Source organism: Gymnoscopelus braueri (assembly GCF_963280865.1).
Source record: "Gymnoscopelus braueri genome assembly, chromosome: 4".
Lineage (NCBI taxonomy): Eukaryota > Metazoa > Chordata > Actinopteri > Myctophiformes > Myctophidae > Gymnoscopelus > Gymnoscopelus braueri.
Genome location: NC_137605.1, coordinates 30,357,589 through 30,377,033, shown reverse-complemented (window position 1 = coordinate 30,377,033; position 19,445 = coordinate 30,357,589). Strand labels below are relative to the sequence as shown.

At 40.3% G+C, this 19,445-nt stretch overlaps 1 protein-coding gene across 1 annotated transcript; it reads left to right on the top strand.

Moving 5' to 3' along the window:
- The first annotated feature begins 1,985 nt into the window (after window positions 1–1,985).
- rhbg (Rh family B glycoprotein) lies at window positions 1,986–16,138 on the top strand. The gene is made up of 10 exons (XM_080425461.1): window positions 1,986–2,420; window positions 7,482–7,668; window positions 7,921–8,071; window positions 8,311–8,458; window positions 8,661–8,827; window positions 9,800–9,937; window positions 10,336–10,469; window positions 13,219–13,340; window positions 13,952–14,025; window positions 15,169–16,138. Exons 1-10 carry the CDS (start codon window positions 2,231–2,233, stop codon window positions 15,238–15,240), a joined length of 1,383 nt encoding a protein of 460 aa, XP_080281587.1. The 5' UTR covers window positions 1,986–2,230; the 3' UTR covers window positions 15,241–16,138.
- The last annotated feature ends 3,307 nt before the right edge of the window (window positions 16,139–19,445 follow it).

The window sequence follows — 19,445 nt, the reverse complement described above, 5'->3', positions numbered from 1 at the left end:
CCAAGTTGTACAGTAACTGTCACTGCTGGAATCTGCAGCTGCATGTCCCTTTTTCTACCTGAGTTTGACATAGAGTAAGTGGTTTGGTAAGTGAAACGGTTGCGTTGGAATGGTTGTTGATTTAGACATGCCTTGTAGGCCATATATGGTGATGTATGTTGAGGAGGTGAGGCTATAGTTCACACGGAATTACAGGACGAGACACGTCTATGGAGAACGGGGAAAAGAAAAACGGTTTTATGGGTTACAAGAAATCTAGTATAGTTGTATAGTCAATTAGGTAATATGAGTTAGATAATGATATCATTTTTTTTTTAAATAATGATATGAAAAATAATGATGTTAATAATTATGCTGATAAAGTTAAGCAAATTAAATTTAAATAAAGTTCTCCATTGGAAGTTAACATGTAAATGCAAATGCCATTTCTCTAAGGTACAGTATGTTAAGTTTGTGTAACAAACGTTTGTTGCCCAGGGGCTCCTCGGGGGCTAGTTATGAACTTTTGATGAACTAGAGAGCATACACGTATGGATATAATTTAAAAAACTGTTGACAGCTTCCTGTCACAACTTTTGCGACAAAGACTTACAGTCTTACAGACTATCTTTAGCGTTCGAAGATTGCGGAAGAGTTGTCTGGATTGAGAGACTACAGTACTTAGGCCCCAACTGCTCCCCAGATTACGATTAGGAGCCATTAATACGGCACGTATTAATGGCTCCTAATCGTCAAGATAGGTAAATGCAGAGGACTAATTCCAGGTATGATCAAATGTACTTGGCAAATACCCAAACACAAGTTGCAGACAGATTGAACAGCAGGATGCTTGACAGACAAGCATTCTGCCCTCACTTCTGTATAGTTTACTTTTGACGCCTGTGGTCTGAAGTCTGAAGATTCCCCAAAACCAACAGCATTCCTGTCAGATGCTCCTTCCTGAAGAAAAGGCAGACTCCACTGATGGAAGATGATGATAACAGCAGGAGTGACATCTCTTATCGAACGTTATAATACAGCCAGGAGCAGGATATGCACAAACCCATCCCTAAGTCAACATCTCTCTGCTATCGTTTTTTTTTTACCAAAAAATATTTCTCCCTAAAAGATGTTCCTCAGTCCCTCGGGCTTCCCCCAATCTACTGTGTGCCATCCTCAAAGACCCCACTGTCTCAGCTCTTTTCCTATTGTGAGTCTAGAAGGCTAAATGCAATGTTATGTATTGTTCATTCAAAATCTCTTCACCAAACTATGTCAATAATCATATGATGTAAAACTATTTAAATGTGCGCATAATGTAATGTATGAAATGAAATCAGTGTTCATTCAGTCAATAATTAAAATGTGTTTTGCATGCTGCTGCATACTTGTAGTAGGACATTGTGCCAAGGTACATTATTAGTGTTTTAATCCATGTTTATCCAGATGAGGGTTTCGCTGAGCAAATGCTCTTTTTCATGCTTTGCATTCATAGCATGTGTTCCCACCTGTGACCTGCCTACTACAATGACCCTCCTCTATCATTCGCCACCAAGCCACTTACTGTAACTAGAGCAAGAATTGAAAAGCAATACTCCTCCACTTTGCCACTTGTGATTCAGACTGTCAGCCTTTCATTCACAAGCCTTCTCCTTTTACTTTTATACTGTCTGTCACTTTTATCCATTTATCCTACAATGTAAAACAGACATATGATCAAACATTTTAGAGGCAATGAACATGTCTCTGTCAGAGGTTAAGTTCAATTGATTTACATGAAAGTAACCACTTTGATTTCAGACATGATGGATTAGACCTTTATTTTCTATCCAGGTGTTATAAACCATTAAGTGGTTCAGTTAAAATTAGATCAAATATTTCAGACCACCTTAAAGCTCACAGTAGTAGAGGTAGAGGAGGGGCCTGTGCCTCATTGGCGGCAGAGATGAGAGGGGGCGTGAACAAAAACACAAAAAGTTAGACCAACTCATGTGTCTGTCTGCTGGCTTCTCCCTTATGCTCAGAGTGTCCCCTCTCTGAACTGAAGACACCTCTGTGTGTGTGTGTGTATGTGTGGGGGTGTATGTGTGTTTCTGAGAGAAAGAGAGAGAGAGAGAGAGAGAGAGAGAGAGGGAGAGAGAGAGATCAATTCTTGAGATCTGTTGGATCTTTAACCCTTTCAATCCCCCTCTAAAACCAGGACTCAGGTGAATATCACCCCCACCACCCCCCCTCTCCACACACACGCACCATGGGAGACGCGGCGACCAATATGCGGCTGAAGCTGCCGGCTGCATGCCTCATCCTGCAGATCATCCTCATCATCCTCTTCGGTGCACTGGTGGAGTACGACGACCATACAGACGCAAAGAAATGGCACGACCATATGAAGAACGAGTCCAAGACTGATGCTGACAATGAATTCTACTACCGCTACCCAAGTAGGTGACCTGGAGAGAGATGAGGTTGTTTGAATGTGAGGGTGGTACTGGGGTTCCTGAGGATTTCTGCCAGCAATGAGGTTCAGAGTGGTCTGGAGTGGGTGTGTCGGGGTGGCTGGGGTCACAGGAGCATACATGTTGGCTTGGAGAGATGACCACTTTCAGATGGTTGTATAGGCCTACTCACCCAAGAAAACATTTCAGGAATGATATACTATGAGGGAATGGGGGTAGATGTGTCTTTGGACACTCCATAGCACAGATAGCTGTCATTTTAGTATTTATATGTGTGATGCTTTCTATGGAATATTGTCTCAACACCTCATAATAGAAACTACATTCTGAACATTTCCAGGTTGCAGGGGTAGGGTATGCCTAAGTACAGTGCTGCAGATACGTAAGGTTGACTTGTGGGGACCTAGAGTATTAGTTAGTGCACAAGTGAGGTGAGATGGATTGGCTTTCACGATTGAGCCACCCTGCTTTAGCATGCTACAATTTCATTATCTCAAAAACCTTACTAAAACTAAAATCTCATCATTGTATGTGTGCTCCCTCACTAGATTGTTATATTCTTGTCAGCTTATAATACATGCCACTCTTGCACACTCTCTCAATCCTGCAGGTTTTGTGATCCTTTGGTCTCTGTTGTGTTGCTACAGTTCTACCCTAAGCTTGTGAAATGCTTCACGGTTGTCACAACTTGTCATCAACAAGTTGCTGAGCAGCAATGCGGCAAAGAGTGTGCAAATTCCTAATTGGAGGAATTGTTTGTGATGGTTGTTTGTGATGGTCCCATTCTTTGAGGGTAAACAGTTTATAGTGATGTCTTCCAAGCCACTGACAGTCTGATCAAATGATTATTCTCATTTTAAATGGATTGGTTTCAAAAATGGTTTCATGTTTGACAGTGTACAGCGCCTCAGCGTAGAGGTGACATACTTTATAGCCAGGGGATGGCTAACTGAAACAAACTAGTTACTCTACTCTCTAATCTACTTAATTTCACTAGAGTAGTTTTCTTTTTAATTTGTATGGCAATCTTTTAGAAAGCGTTCTTATAAAGAAAAGATGATCATCAATTAAGAGAGCATCACTGAATTGGATAGGGATAGGTTGGTAGGGTGTATTCATACAGCGTGTTAATGTCAGGATGCCACATGGGCCCTTTCACAGTAACCATAAGTAACTCATTTGTACTCAGTGTGACGTGAGTGTAGTCTTCAAAATAACTTATTTTGTACTTTCACTTGCATCTGCATCTGTCTTCAAAATAACTTCTTTTGTACTTTCACTTGCACCTGCATATAATATGCACATGGCATATTATGAACCTATTCATACGAAGGTCATTTGTTTGAATTCAATCAAGAGGAATTTGATGTTTCAAAACAGTATTTCAACACTATGGAGTACCGATATAACAGAACTACAGGATGTTATTACCAGATAGTAGCATTTCATATCAAAGTAATTGTAACCGATTTTTTTTCACCATACATCATGTCTATGAGGTGTCCAGAAGAAAATACTAAAAGTCCTGAGAAATCCTAGTTACGGAAATATGTTTAATTGGCATCAATCGAAGATGTCCACCAATTATTGTCAAAAAGCCATATTTAGAGATTCATAGTTAGAACATGGACTCCCTTGCACTTCAGGGTGTTTTATCTAAATTCCTCCCCTCAAAATGTATTTGGTCAATTGAAATCTCAGGAATGAAAATTGGACTCACCATAATTTTATATGGCTTTTTGAAAATAATGGGTGGCCATCTTGGATTGCATATTTCTGCAACTAGGATTTCTTAGGACTTTTAGTATGTTGTTCTGGTGACTTCATTGAAATGGTCTGTGAAGAAAAATAATCTGTTACAATTACTTAGATTTTGAGGTCCAAAAGGAGCTAGTTTGCCTGGACTATTGGATAGATAACAACATTGCCACGAATTCAATGTGCATGAATTCCAGAGCCTTCAGATATTGCATTAACTCATCCTATATGCTTGCATTCAGTTTTAAATTGTGGTCTTCCTCGTTGGGTCCAAGAGATTGATCTCTATCACTCACGGAGCTGCTTCAACTCTCCACAGATCCACCTTAACCAATCTGAAGGGACACGCAAGGTGGGAGGGAAGGTTGGGGGCGTTGCCCAACATGAAGCGCACTGTTGAAAGTTCACCTGAGAGTGTGTGTTTAGCTTACTACTACACACCACAAGACCTGTGGATTCCTGTTACCCCCCCCTCCCTTCCCGCCCCCAACACACCCCCCTCTCTGTTTTTCGTTCTCACTTCCTTCATTACCCTGCAGGTGTGTGAAGCCGCCTGGGGCACAGAAAGGCAGGTGGGGGCGGGGGGAACGCCATGGGAATATGGAGAGAGGAATGCTTTTTCTCTCACATGCACTCCATCAATGTCAAAGTAGTTTTACTGTGTAGTTACCTAAAACACTGCATTAATAATGAGTGTGTATTACTATGTAGGCTACACCAAACTATTACCTACAATCGTTTAAAAGTGATTTATTTTGATTTGGTGTCAGACTGTCAGTAGATGTATGTGTTCAGTTTAATGGTGAACATTAACACTAATTAAAAAAATCACACCCTGTGTGAAGTGGGCGGTGTCTTGCTAGCTAATCACAATACTGAATGGAGTCAACCAATCATGTACAAAAGATAAATACATTTATTGAAACACTCTTTATGATGGACGAAACCATAACTTGAAAAAAACCAAATTTTGTTTTTTTTCAAGTTATGGTTTCTTATATAGGGCTATGCACATGTGTCATGTGACACTGGCCAATCACAGTCCTGAATAGACTGTGATTGGCCAATCACAGCGCAGGATAATTGTACAAATTTCCTGGGCCCAGATCACAGCGCAGGAAAATGTACAAATTTCCAAATCTCACTTATAGGGGCGGTTTCACCGCCCAAAAATGTAATCTACTACGTGGTTATAAGCAGACAAATGAAGTCATGAACCGTTACTCGTAGCTCCAATGCCAAGCCATTGAGAACAATCTCTCCAAGGTTAGACAAGTAAAACAAAGCACTCGAGAGTAAAGGTCAATTACACTTAATAGCTTAGGGTTAGAGTCAGGCAATTTTTAACCTGGCATGTTCTCTGTCACATGAGCTGAATAAAATGTAAGGGTTCCAGTCTGGGGGTTTGAAAACATGGTCACCCTAGGAAAAGGGTTACCTTTGAACTCTGTCTTCTGTGTGTGTGTGTGTGTGTGTGTGGGGGGGGGGGGGGGTCGGGATAAATTTTTTTTATACTTTCTCCTGATTGGATGAAATCGGCAACCCCACCTATTACATCAGTCATCTATGACGTATCTATGACGTATCTATGACAGCCAATTTAGGCACGATTTCAGCCTGACCCGGGCACCCGTATCTTCCATTCTAAACAGTTAAATATTAGGACGAAGAAAGAAACATGAAAACATGAGTTGAGGTACTTCTGTGGCCTACTGGCTGTGTGCAAAGTAATGTGGTGCTGATCTGTCCAGCTGTTTACAAGATTAGCGCCAAACAAAAATACAGATACAATCACAGATGGACAGACCCTATAGGAGGCTAACCTCCTGCAGGTACAATGAAGCAGCAGTGGAAAGTAGAGTTAGGCAGAAATGTCAATTTGTCCAAAAAATGTACGTAGGCAATTATGCTATGAGGCTAACGTCAACATTATATGTTGACCTCACTCCCTTGAGATAAGAATGTTACATCAACTTGATATGATATACAGTAGCTGCCTTGCGCAAAAGATCACCTATAGGCCTCCATGTAATCTATTTTAGACAATCTTTTACTGGGAATACATATAGTGAAACTTGTTGCCCCTATCTGTTGTAGTTAGTGAAGTGTGCTGGTGTCCGTGTAGGTGGCATTGTATATCTGGGCTAAAGTGTCATTGGGGACAGAGGCAATGGCACAGCCATGCCAAAAATCAGTCACCATGGCAACAGCTCGCGGTGAAGAGCGATATTGTCTAACAGTTTGGACCCAACGAGGACAGAAAGAATACACTCCTAGTTGCTTTGACCACAGGGAGAGACAGAAAGTCTGAATGGAGCACTGGTTGCAGTGATTTCCTTCCCTAATGTGATGCCCAAGCAAATTAAAATGAAGAGAGAAGTATCTTGTGTATTGGTTTAATAAGATTATGTTGCATTTAATGAATGCACTCAAGTCGCTTACATAGATTTTAAAAGTTAATTCTTAAGCTCCTGTTTTATCCCATTGTACAGTATTATGTAGGACAGCAGCGGCACCAAAGTCCCCATAGACCACTGTTTATGTAACTGTGCTGATTCACCAGGAAACAGACATTTGGATGATAAAGCCATGTCATGATAAAGTACCTGGTGGTCATCACATGGTCTGTGAATACTGAAGAAAATCAATCTTGAGAATGTAATTTAGGGGTGAGATTTGAGAATCTTGTATCACCCTTTTAATGCAAACACATTTTGTGTTTGCATTAAAGGGGAATTAAAGCCGAGGCCAATTTTGTACTTTGTTTTCCTGTACAGGTTAAAAACTATAAGAATAAAAACATGGCAGCAACGCAGCTGCAGCTAAAAAAAAATAATGGGTGGGATAGATTTAGGCATGCCAGTGTGAAATCATTGACAACGCTTTTGACTACTGTCAATGCTAGGGCATTGGCACACCTAAATCTAACACAACCATTATTAGTTGTATTAGCTGCCGCTAAGTTGCTTACATCATCACACTGTAATAAGATCAGCCTGCCATGTTTTACCCTGCAGTAGTTTTAACCGTACAGAAAAACAAACTAAAACCTCAGCTTATGGTTTAATTCCCCTGAGTGTATAGCCAAACTTTAATGTAAGCCTGCAAGCTTACATTACATGTAGATCATCTGATCTTCATCATTTTACATGCTTTTTGGTAGACTGTGGTCTACACATGGGAGCTAGAAAAGGGCCACCACACAGCTAAAACCCCTGTTTGTCTGTATTGTGCAAGCTTCCATCATGTTCATGTGACGATCTTCATGTGTTTGTCTGTAATCTGCAGGCTTCCAGGATGTTCATGTGATGATCTTCATTGGCTTCGGCTTCCTCATGACCTTCCTACAGCGCTATGGTTTCAGCAGCGTGGGCTTCAACTTCCTGATTGCAGCCCTCGCCTTGCAATGGGCCACACTGATGCAGGGCTTCTTCCATGGCATGCACCATGGCAAGATCCACATTGGAGTGGAGAGGTGTGTGCTTAACCACTTTCAACCTGGCCTATTTTGGGCCTGTCATTAAAGGCAAAAGTCGTCAGAAATTGTCACAAATTTCCGCAAAAGATTCCAGAAAACTTAAAAAATAAAGATTCCAGAAAACTTAAAAAATGTTCCAATATTACATGTTGCAATGCGACACATTTCAGCTTGTAGATCGGCTATTTTCGCTATTCGTCTAACTGCCTACGTATGTATGTCGACTTTCTCTGATTTTCTCTTATCTAGTATGATCAATGCTGATTTCTGCACCGGGTCTGTGCTGATCTCATTTGGTGCAGTCCTGGGTAAGACCAGCCCAGTCCAGCTCTTGGTAATGGCTGTGTTTGAGGTCATCCTGTTTGCTGTGAATGAGTTTATCCTGCTGACTTTGTTAGGGGTGAGTTCAAATAATCTGTGTGAAATGTTCTCTATGACTTATGTCCTTGATGACAAAACAATTACAACTGTCTTTTTCATATTAATGCAAAATAAATAAAAAAAAATAATAAAAAAAAATAGGCTACATTTGTAATTGTACTGGAGGTCTGTCATTTTTTGAATTAAAATGATCACATGCACAATCATTTTCTCAGCTTCAACTTAATTCTTACTTCATGTTTGTGAATTGCTCTTCAGGCAAAAGATGCTGGTGGCTCTATGACAATCCACACATTTGGAGCGTACTTTGGCCTTATGGTCGCTCGCGTGCTCTACCGGCAAAACCTGGACAAGAGCAAGCACAAGAACTGCTCTGTCTACCACTCAGATTTGTTTGCCATGATCGGTAAGGATCAAGTCTGTAGGGCAGAAGGCCTTCAGGCCAGTAGGTAGCTCAGTTTATCAGTGATGGCTGCCTTACACATCAACCTGATATGGTCTGAGGGGTGTTTGTTCTGTAGTGCTGACTGTGCTGCTTACAAAAGCATGATTCATCTGTTTCTCATATTGCCAAAACACCTACTCGATTTGTTGTATCTTGTTCTCAGGTACTATCTACCTGTGGATGTTCTGGCCTAGCTTTAACTCAGCCGTAGCTGCCCATGGAGATGACCAGCACCGTACAGCCATGAACACCTATTACTCCCTAGCCGCCTGTACTCTGGCCACATACGGCTTGTCTGCCCTCACCGCTCACGACGGCAAACTGGACATGGTGAGGAAGTCAAGAATGAACAGGGGATGGTAGCCCAATGCCAGTGCCATGGGTGTGCCAATGTGCAACATTGACAGTAGTCAACAGTATTGTCAATGCTTGCATATTGGCACAGCTAAATCTAAACCACTATCCATTTTATCAGCTGCAGCCACGTTGCTTACATCATTATAATTAATAATGTCAGCATTATGCAGCCTGCCACATTTTTTGTTTTTAGCCTGAACCGGAAAACAAACTTCAAAATCAGCCTAGGATTTCATGCCCGTTTAAACATGAAAAGATGACGCAGCTAATCGTACATTACTAGATAGTCTTGGTGTTTCCTGTGTTAACCTAACTGAAGTGGTTGAAGTGGTTCCTTAAAAGTCATGCTGTAGCAATAATGCACCCGAACTGGCATTGTTGAGTCTGATGGTATTTAATCAGATGAGTCAAACTGTAGTCTCCATTGTTGATGCCATGGGGCTGATTCATATTTTATCGCCTGACTATGTTGCTCAACCAAAATAACTCCAAGCCAAACTCAGTAAGGCCCATAGGGCAAGTCATACTGAAATCAAGATGGGACATTCCACACTGATGACAATCAGGTCTAAAGTGATGTCTGTGCATTTCAATGATAATAAAGAAAGCTATAGTATCAGGGTGTCAATCAGGCATAGCCCACTGGCACTGAATTATGAATGTGGTAGTAACATGTGTGTTTGGAAAATACCTGCTGATCTCACAGGAATGTTCCAAATGTTCTTCTTCACCTGCTTTGTGCATAATTTTTTTTGCACAAAGTAGTCAAGAGAGTTTGAAGGGACTCCTTAAGAGTTCCTTGGAAACGTTTCTCTTTTTTAAAAAGGTCTATTCAAATGCTTTCCAGCAAAATAAATAAATTGCCCTAAAATCCGTTGTTTGATTGCAAGTTTACATGGTTGCACAATGAAGTACACATTGAGCTTCGATATAATAATCTTCTAGGTCCATATCCAAAATGCTGCCCTGGCGGGTGGAGTTGCAGCAGGAACGGCTGGCGAGATGATGTTAACACCTTACGGCTCCATGATCGTAGGCTTCTTGGCTGGAATCATCTCTGTGCTAGGCTATAAGTACCTCTCGGTAAGGATGTGTCCATCTGTTTCACTGGTCATTCAGTATGTACGTTCATGTCAGGTCATCGTCGAAGAAGTACTTACATTCTTACTTTCTTTTTCTTTTGTTAAATGGACAATGAGGATTGTGCTGTGTAACTGAGCTGAAGTTTAGACTTGTTTGAACTTCGGGAATTGACTCAAACCCTTTTCTGCAGTGTTTGACTATTTGAAATATTGTGATGTATTTCATTATGCAAAACGAATGTAAAACCAGCCTACCTTTTTCCATTAGTCTATGCAAAATGGTCATTTGAATAGAAAGAATAAAAGATTTTACACTATTTCAACATAACATTAGTCCTCACACCACAGGCACAGCAATGTCATCATGAACTTACCCTTCCTTTCCCTAACCCCACTCAGCCACTCATGGAGGAAAAACTGAAGATCCAGGACACCTGTGGAGTTCACAACTTGCACGGTATGCCTGGCGTTCTGGGTGCCATTGTGGGAGCTGTCACTGCTGCTCTGGCTACCAAAGAAATCTATGGAGATGGGTGAGTATTAGCATGTCAGCCATGTTCTCATGCTCACCAAATCTAATGGAAGATGGCAATGTATTTTCAACTGAAAATAGTGTTGTTGCTATGCGTCAACACTTGAAAATACAGTATATCATTTTTGTCAAGCAACATGTCACAAGGCAATTTTTCACACTGTAGAAATCTACTCTAAGTCATGTTTATGGGTTGAAAAAAGAGGGCTTTTAAGTGAAATGTTTCTAATTAGGATCACTGGACCCACACAGAACATTAAGGAAAGGGAATGTGAATGAGCTATACTCTCACTTTTCACTATCACAACTTCTGCATTAGCCATGTCAGTGGCCAATAGCCTACAGTACTCTCTACAAGACACCGAGCCTCTTGAATATGAGAGTGTGTAACACTACGAACTCATTTGTAAAACAGCATGCCTTCTCAGAAAAAGAAAAAGAGAGAGAGAAAAAAAACAAGACTGACAAGAAATGTCATTTACAGTTTGGCTACCAATATAAAGAAAACAAGTGCATCTGTGTGTGTGTGTGTGTGTGTGTGTGTGTGTGTGTGTGTGCGTGTGCGTGTGCGTGTGCGTGTGCGTGTGTGTGTGTGTGTGTGTGTGTGAGAGACACACTAGGGTTTCAGACGATAAAAGCACGTGCAGTAGCATTTTTATGTTATTTATTTATTTATTTACTTATTTTTACATTTTCATCCCACGAGAAAAAAAACAAGACTGACAAGATATGTGATTTACAGTTTGGCTACCAATATAAAGACAACAAGTGCATCTGTGTCTGTCTGTGTCCTTTGTGTGTGCGCGTATGCGTGCGTGCGTGTGTGCGTTTCAGACGATAGAAGCACGCGCAGTAGCATTTTTGTTATTTATTTATTTTTTGATTTTTATCCCACGAGAAAGAAAAAAAGCAAGACTGACAAGAAATGTGATTTACAGTTTGGCTACCAATATAAAGAAAACAAGTGCATCTGTGTCTTTCTGTGTCCTTTGTGTGTGTCCTGTGTCCTGTGTGTGTGTGTGTGTGTGTGTGTGTGTGTGTGTGTGTGTGTGTGTGTGTGTGTGTGTGTGTGTGTGTGTGTGTGTGTGTGTGTGTGTGTGTGTGTGTGTGTGTGTGTGTGTGTGTGTGCCTTTTTATGTTATTTATCTATTTTATTTTTATTTTACATTTTTATCCCACGTTTTTTTTCACCAAGTGCCAATTGCTTAAGCTGTAATCCTGGGCGCTACTCTCCCTCTGCCAGCCTTGGGAGAGCCCCGAACTGAGCTCATGCTTCCTTCAGTGCATGAGGAATGAGCAGGCCTCTTCTTATCACCTGATAGGGGGGAGTTTCCCCGGTAGGACGGAGCGCGTGGATGGAACACGTTATTCCAGTTCCTTTCCCCTCCATCAGGCGCCCCGGCTGACCAGGGGGAGGCAGTATAGAGACCAGGATTACTGCATATTTTTTGTGAGGGTACCTACCCAGAAGTCTTGCAATCCCAGATTTGACCACCAGGCGGCGGCAGCTTCACTGTTGTACCATGGTATTAGGGGCTTGGTTCAGAGTATGGGAAGTATGGGCGGCCCCTCATTGGATGGCCTTTAGCCAATAGGGAGAAAGTGAGAAAGTAGCTAAAGTGAGGACTAGTTGCAGCTTCTGTTTATTGACAGCTTTGCCAAGCTATCAAAACGTCCTTGGCAAAAAAAGGTTAAATCCCAAAGACGATATTATTTCTAAACATGTAACCTAAGGAATTGGCTGTGTAGGCTACACTGTACTGAGCACAGGTTATAAGTGTAGGATTAGATTAGAAGCTAAATTACTAAGAGCAATGTGAGAGCAACAATTGACATGCTGTAGCTTGGCAGTGGTTCAGCCAGAATTTCCACATTTTCTTACTGTATAGGCCTACTGTCAACTACAACAGTGCAACTGCGTTCCCTCTTGGCAGCAGATTGTTATCATTATAACCACAGTGTATATCAAAGTGTTTTATGCTTCATACTCCAGAACGGAATTTAATCATAATGGATTCTTATGAGACAATGGCCCCTGCCTGGGCAGGGCATGGATGTGTAGATGGCACAATGATATATGCCTCTAAACTCACTCTATTCTGAACACATATTTTACCATCTGTATACCTACAAACCCAACTTTGGAGAAACCAACCGATTTCTGTGTTTGATATTGTGTTTTAATCAGATGCCCACACTTTTTCCAACTCGGTTGAAGTCCTTTGTAAGACAGGAAGCTGAATTAGACTTGCTCCCCCCCTCTAATTAAATTCTCCCTTTGTGCCTTTTAGCAACTTTGGGTACAGAGAAAAGTGCTATATAAATTCGATGTAATATTATTATCATTATTATTATAAGCTGGAACATGTACAGTAAGTTAGGACTATATATGTCTGGACTGATGATACGTAGAGAGCTTGAGGTGAGCTCGTTTTACTCTGTATATAAGGAACCTTTCTACTGATAGAAGACATCTGGATTATATGTGTCCCAAAAAAAAACACAGTGAGCAACACAGTTCAGTATGAATATATCAATGTATATTCCTTGCTCCGTACCTTGTATTGTATGTGAGGTCATGTTGTCTTTTCTATCAACCTAACCTACTCCAGTTTTTTTTTACAGTTTATGTCACCAATGGTGGTCAGAATTTCCACCAATAATATCAAGACACATTTCTGTTTACTGTACTTAGAAACTGAAGCAATATGTTTATTTACTTGTTATTTCTTTTCCTCTGTGATTTTCAGCATGGCGGACGTCTTCCCTGATGTGCACTCTGGGGACATTGAAGCGGCATTCCAGGGTGTTCGCCAAGCCATCTCTCTGGCTGTCACATTGGGCATGGCCCTCTTCGGTGGACTTGTTGTTGGTAGGTAGTAGACTAGAGATATGGAACAAAGGGTGATATTTGGGGTGAATAAGGTCAAATTTGGATTATTACCGCTCATGAATTACTATCAGTGGTGGAAAGTAACTAAGTACATTTACTCAAGTACTGTAGGCTACTTAAGTACAATTTTGAGGTATTTTTTACTTCAGTTTACCAATTTTCAATAATTTTACTTCTACTCCACTACATCTCAAAGGCAAATATTGTGCTTTTACTCCACTACAATTATTTTTGAAAACTTGAGTTACTAGTTACTTAGATTATTATTACAAAACCACTTCTGACCTATATACTTTGGCAATTTGAAAATAGCCAATCTACGCTCACAACTCGTTGCAAAGCGACGCGTTGTGAGATTGTAGATCTGCTATTTTCAAAGGATTTTTATACATTTGAAGACCTTCTGCATAATGCGTACTTTTACTTTTGGTACTTTAAGTACATTTTGATGACAATACTTTTTTTTTTTTTACTCAAGTACATTTTTTTAAACAGAGTATTTCTACAACAGGGTATTGATACTTTTACTTAAGTAAAATATTTGAGTACTTTTTCCATCACTGATTACTATGCCTCTTTCCCTCCGTTAGGTTTCATTTTGAAGCTGCCCATCTATGGTGCTCCTCCTGACACTATCTGCTTTGAGGATAGCATCTACTGGGAGGTGAGTAGTAGGATGTCGTGTGTGTCACTGTCTGTGGAAAGGAGCTTGTTGCTATTTTCTTTTATTTATTTATTTATTTATTGTAATGTTCTTGGAGAATAAGTGGGCATAAAAAACGACCACCAGCCTACATAATATACTGTCAAAACACCACTTAAACTTTTGAACAATTCTCATAATGATTTATAGTCATAAAAATGAGCATCTGACGTGATTATGTGATGGTTAACCGAATGTCACTACAGCCCTAGCTGGTGCTCCACTAACGCTGTGATACAAAGAAGTAACCGTGACTGGCCACCAGGTGGTGCAAGTGGTCAATGCATTTGGCACTCCATAATGGACAGGTGTATGGTCGTTTTCAGACTTGCATGACGTCATTCTCTTTTCACACATGCACCCTGTGTATTTCTGTGAACCCATGGGTTAAGGTTTACAGGGTGATGTAACATTGATGTTGCCATATTTGGACTGTTATAATTCAGAAACAACAATGTCGAGGAGAAGTGTTGAGACACTGGTAATAGATTATGTGGGACTAATTACATTCTATACCAGGGGTCTTCAACGTTTTTCAGGCCAAGGACCCCTTAGCTGAGAGAGAGATGAAGCAGGGACCCCCCAATACATATTGCATAAAATTGTGTTGCAGATTAAACTTTTTCATAGATTTCATAAATAGCTTCATAGACTTAGTTGAACTTGACAGCACTATCATCAGTGTATGTTGGATTCATGTTAATCTGTATTTTCAGACATTTAACCACTTAAACCGTCAATACTTAGTATACTTGACCTTTCACTCTGTATGTTTTTTTCCCACTACACCAAACCTCAAAATAAAAATAGCCGATCTACAAGCTGGGAGGCATTGTGAGCTCCTCAGAATAGGGATGCTATAGGGTTCAAGTGGTTAATGTAAAAAATATGATTCTCTCACACAAATATTTGGCAGACCCCCTGTCCTAACTCTGAAGACCCCCTAGGGGTCCTGGGCCCCCTGTTGAAAACCCCTGATCTATTGGATTGCTGCTATAAAAACTTAACCTCTCTCTCTCTCTCTCTCTCTCTCTCTCTCTCTCTCTCTCTCTCTCTCTCTCTCTCTCTCTCTCTCTCTCTCTCTCTCTCTCTTCTCTCTATCAGGTGCCAGGGGAAGAGGATGCTCATGGGGAACTGACCGTTGTGAGGACAGAGGAGTCTGAGAAACTAGCATAGCCTACCAATGTATGCTGACAATCACCATAGCCCCCATGCCATTGTAGGCCTATGTTTACCTTGGTGATTATTAGCATCATTAATTGTTTGTTATATGCATTAAAAAGTGATCACGATGGGAGTTACACGCCAATGTGTTTTAATACACAGTATATCCATCCATAGCCAGTATGAACCACTAAAATAAATATCACTCTCGAATATCACTTATTGACAGGTCATTGTACTGTCTTCTTCGAGTACTCCTCAGTGACCACTCGAGGGCGCTCTAACGCCTGTTAGAGAGAGATCTGAGTGAGTAGGCTACAAGTGAAAGGGCATAATTTGGAAATGATCTGCCAAACGGAACGTGCTGTAGAATGTATCATGGTGCCATTTATTTCCCGTTGCTTGATCCACGGCTCTTCCCATACAAACAGGTTTTTTATTGTAGGGGGCTGTTAAAACCAAAGACAAATGGTGTCCCTTTTAATAAGCAGCTCACACTCAACTGAGCTAAATCTTGAGAAACTGGGATTAGGGTATGTGTTATCCACTTATTTGTCAGCATTCCAATTCTTTAAAAACGTATCTGGTGCTGAGAAGTTATTGGAAAGTATTCTTATGTTATGTATTTTCTCTTAATACTTGAGGGTTGGGGTTTTCTGACTGTTTTTCACATTAGTTTATGTTATAGAATGTTATATCATGTCCAGTTATGTGTGTTTGTTGTAACCCTTGGATGATTCTATGCTGTTTCAGATTAGCCAAATTTGACATTCGCCTAGCCCAAAGGCCTACTTTACAATTATATAGGTCTAAACGAGCTACTGATGATAGGAGAACATCTGTGAGTTCAGTTGTATTGAAATAAATGGTGTCATTATATTTTTTGACAAAATAAAATGTTTGTCTAATATTTTCGATAAATGTTTTCTTCATATCTGACAATTGTTTATGTATATGGTAGGCCTAGGTCTACATTTTATTATGACATAGAATTTGTTTTTTTGTAGAATGTAGCCTATGTCCTCCGTGGCCATATTTTTAGGTTATCGATCATGAATTTGATAGCTTGGGAGAATGTTAGCCAATAGACCTACTTGACATGATGGAAGGCTTAATCCTTCATGAATAGCTACTTAATAGCCATGCAGCAATTTACAGTGGAAGGGGTTAATTCCTATAAATCCATATGGGGGTTTCTCTCACATGCTTAATTAACACAGTTTCACATCAAACGCGGCCGAGGAAAACGGGTGTCCTCGTTAGATAGATAGGACTACAGTACAACTGCATGGTCTCATCGGTGCCCGGGGCAGCGTTGCCAGATTTTGTGAGAGAAACAAGTAACCAGGTCTAGGAAAACAAGCCCAAAAGAAGCGACAAGGCCACATGAGCACTTTAAACCTTACTGTCTGTAGCATACTTACATAATACACCTATTTGAAAAATAAATAGCCGATCTACAAGCTCACAACGTGTCGCGATTCGACGCGTTGTGAGCTTGTAGATCTGCTTTTATTTTTTTTATCTTGAAGAAAATGTGAAACTTGGAATATTTTTGAAACATTTTAACAACACAGATCTTGAATGCGTCGCATCTTGAATGGGGGTACCTGGCATAAAATATTTTCAGTAGGGGGTCTGCAGACAAATACATATTAATTTGGGGGTCATTGACTTGAAAATGTTTGAGAACCACTGGTTTAAGCAACATTAGGAAGCAAGGCCAAAATAAGCAACTACACTTTAGAAACAAGCCCAAAAACGCAACCAGCAACTATAACCAATATTTACAAGCTACTTAATAGTCGCTTATAATAAGCAGACATGGCAACACTGTGCCCGGGGCCAGGTTCATCATCACCATAGAGCGTCTCTAATTCTCCCTCTTCTTTCACCACGTGAACAGGCGCCACGACACTTTCCCAGGAAAACCAAGACAGGTGGGCAGCTGCTTACTGAACAGGCGCTAGTAGCCTACTGAAGAGCTTAATTGAGCTTTATAGGGATAATTAAAATGTAAAAAAATAAATAATTATAATTAGGCCTTCATGGTAATTATTCTATTGTCTTCTTCGGATGCCAGAAACCTGCTTGTTTAAAACCATATTTAGCAAGGAAATTAAATGTGCCTGTTAAAAGTATAGGTTTGTTTAAAGACATTTAGCAAACATTTAATGACGTTTTATTCAATGTTTTAATTGTAAAGTTAGCTGTCATATTCCATAGCCAAGTGGCTATGCTTTTATTATAAGAGATTGCCAATGTTGCAGTCAGGCAATATAATGTTGTTGTTAATGTTTTGTTATTAATTATTATTATTCATATTATTATTAGTAGTAGTATTATTGTTGTTGTTGTTGTTATGGGCCCTGTCACTTGAAAATGTTGAAATGGGAAATGTATAATTTCAAATTTTCAAGTGAACTTCTGTCACACACTTTTTAGCGAATTCAAAGTAAATGGGCATCTTTTCCTTTTGGTCATTTTGGATAATGCTACTTGGGCCCATGAGTAAGACATGACATGGGAATGATGTTGGCCAGTGCCTTGGGCTATGGTAGAGTAGGGTTGTTAAGCAGCTGTAGCCTCCCTGTGGCTCAGCCTTCACTGATGTGTGATTGGCCTTAACACCACTGTGGAGCTGAACATAATGGGTTAATGGGCTCCCTCAGGATCCCATAGTCCCTTGTGAGAACCATGTGCTTGCAGCCTTCTTGAAGCCATAATGGGCTGATATGAATGGCACAATGTGGATTTGATGTATTGTTGATAAATCTTCTGACTCCATTGAAACTGATTGCTCAACTAGTGACAACGTCACCTTGATTGAAGGGTTAGAAAGATGTTTGGCTTTCAATATGTACTATGAAGGCCACTTTGTCAGGGTTTTTGTCAGACTGCATGCTGCTGCCCTGTGGTAGCATGTCTGCTAAATGAGATGCAGCGAAAATCTATTACTGTATAAATGTTTTCATCTGTTTATTGTATATATGCTGAACATACACCTACAACTCTTTCATTCAGTTCAATTCAATTCAATTCAAATTAGCATGAGGAAATATATGTTTACATTGCCAAAGCAAAGTGTCAAATACAACTTTTTGGCACAAATCACAGCAATTTTCAAGATGTTTTTTCAAATAGTTCTATGTCCGAGGTCAACTCGAAACAGATAGTGCTGGAATACACATATAGGCCTAACAATTAGTAGTTAAGGCGGTTGTTCTCCATTGGACATCCTTCTCCTGTCAGCTCATATTGCTGCTGTGTTCCACATTGTTGTACTTCACAATGAAGTACAACAATATGAAACACAGCAGCAATAGCCATCACCCCCAGCAGATATGGGAGTTTTTTTGTCATTGGTCATGTTTTCAAACTCTCTTTGGGTGTTTGCAATCTGTATCTCTGATGTATTTGGTATAGTGTGCAGGCCAGGTTAGAAAATGTAGCTCGGTTTCCACCACATTTTGTGTGCAGTGGACACTCACGTCTTCTCTTGGGAGCCAGGTCTGCTTGTGGTGGCCTTTCTCATAGCGAGGCTGTGTTCACCGAGTCTGTACCTAGTCAGAGCTTTTTCAGTTTTGGGTGCTCAGGTATACTGTCACATTCTTTCACGTCATCTCTATTTAGGGCCAAATAGCATTCTATTTTGCTCTGGTTTTGGTTTAGTCTCGCGAGCCAGCCTGTTGCCTCCCACAATTTTCAAATGCTTCCATCACACAGTCTGGAGCACGGAAGCTCTGAAAATGTACCAGGGAAAAAACGGATGTGACGCCTTCTCCCTGCTTCCGTTTCGTCTTTACAGTCACACAAATGTGTCCTAATATAAATCAAGATAATCGAAGCCTATATTGCCTAGCTGCTTATCAGAAATAAATGAAAATAAAATGTAGAAATGTAAAGATATTTAAAAAAAATATTTTCGTGAACAGAAATGACAAACAGATGACAGCTTCCTTTCTCTGCTTTCGGGAGGTGTAGTTCCAGACTCTATATATAGTTTTCGTAGATTGTGGAATAGTTGTCTGGCTACGCGAGACTAGTTTTGGGTTGACTCTTTCCCAGCTCCACAGAAAAGGCATAATAACAATTTATTTATTCATTTATATTATTCTATAATTTTTTACTTTGAATACACCCAGATACTGCTATCCTCAAAGATGCATAATTTAGAAAAGGCCCTATGAGCTATGATCAACTTTAATAGCAACCTA

What these genes read in the sequence shown, in the direction of transcription:
- rhbg (XM_080425461.1), top strand. Translation starts at nt 2,231, where the DNA reads ATGGGAGACGCGGCGACCAATATGCGGCTGAAGCTGCCGGCTGCATGC. An exon ending in AGATTTGTTTGCCATGATCG is followed by an intron (nt 8,459 to 8,660) that starts GTAAGGATCAAG and finishes TCTTGTTCTCAG; the next exon opens with GTACTATCTACCTGTGGATG. An exon ending in AAAGAAATCTATGGAGATGG is followed by an intron (nt 10,470 to 13,218) that starts GTGAGTATTAGC and finishes TGTGATTTTCAG; the next exon opens with CATGGCGGACGTCTTCCCTG.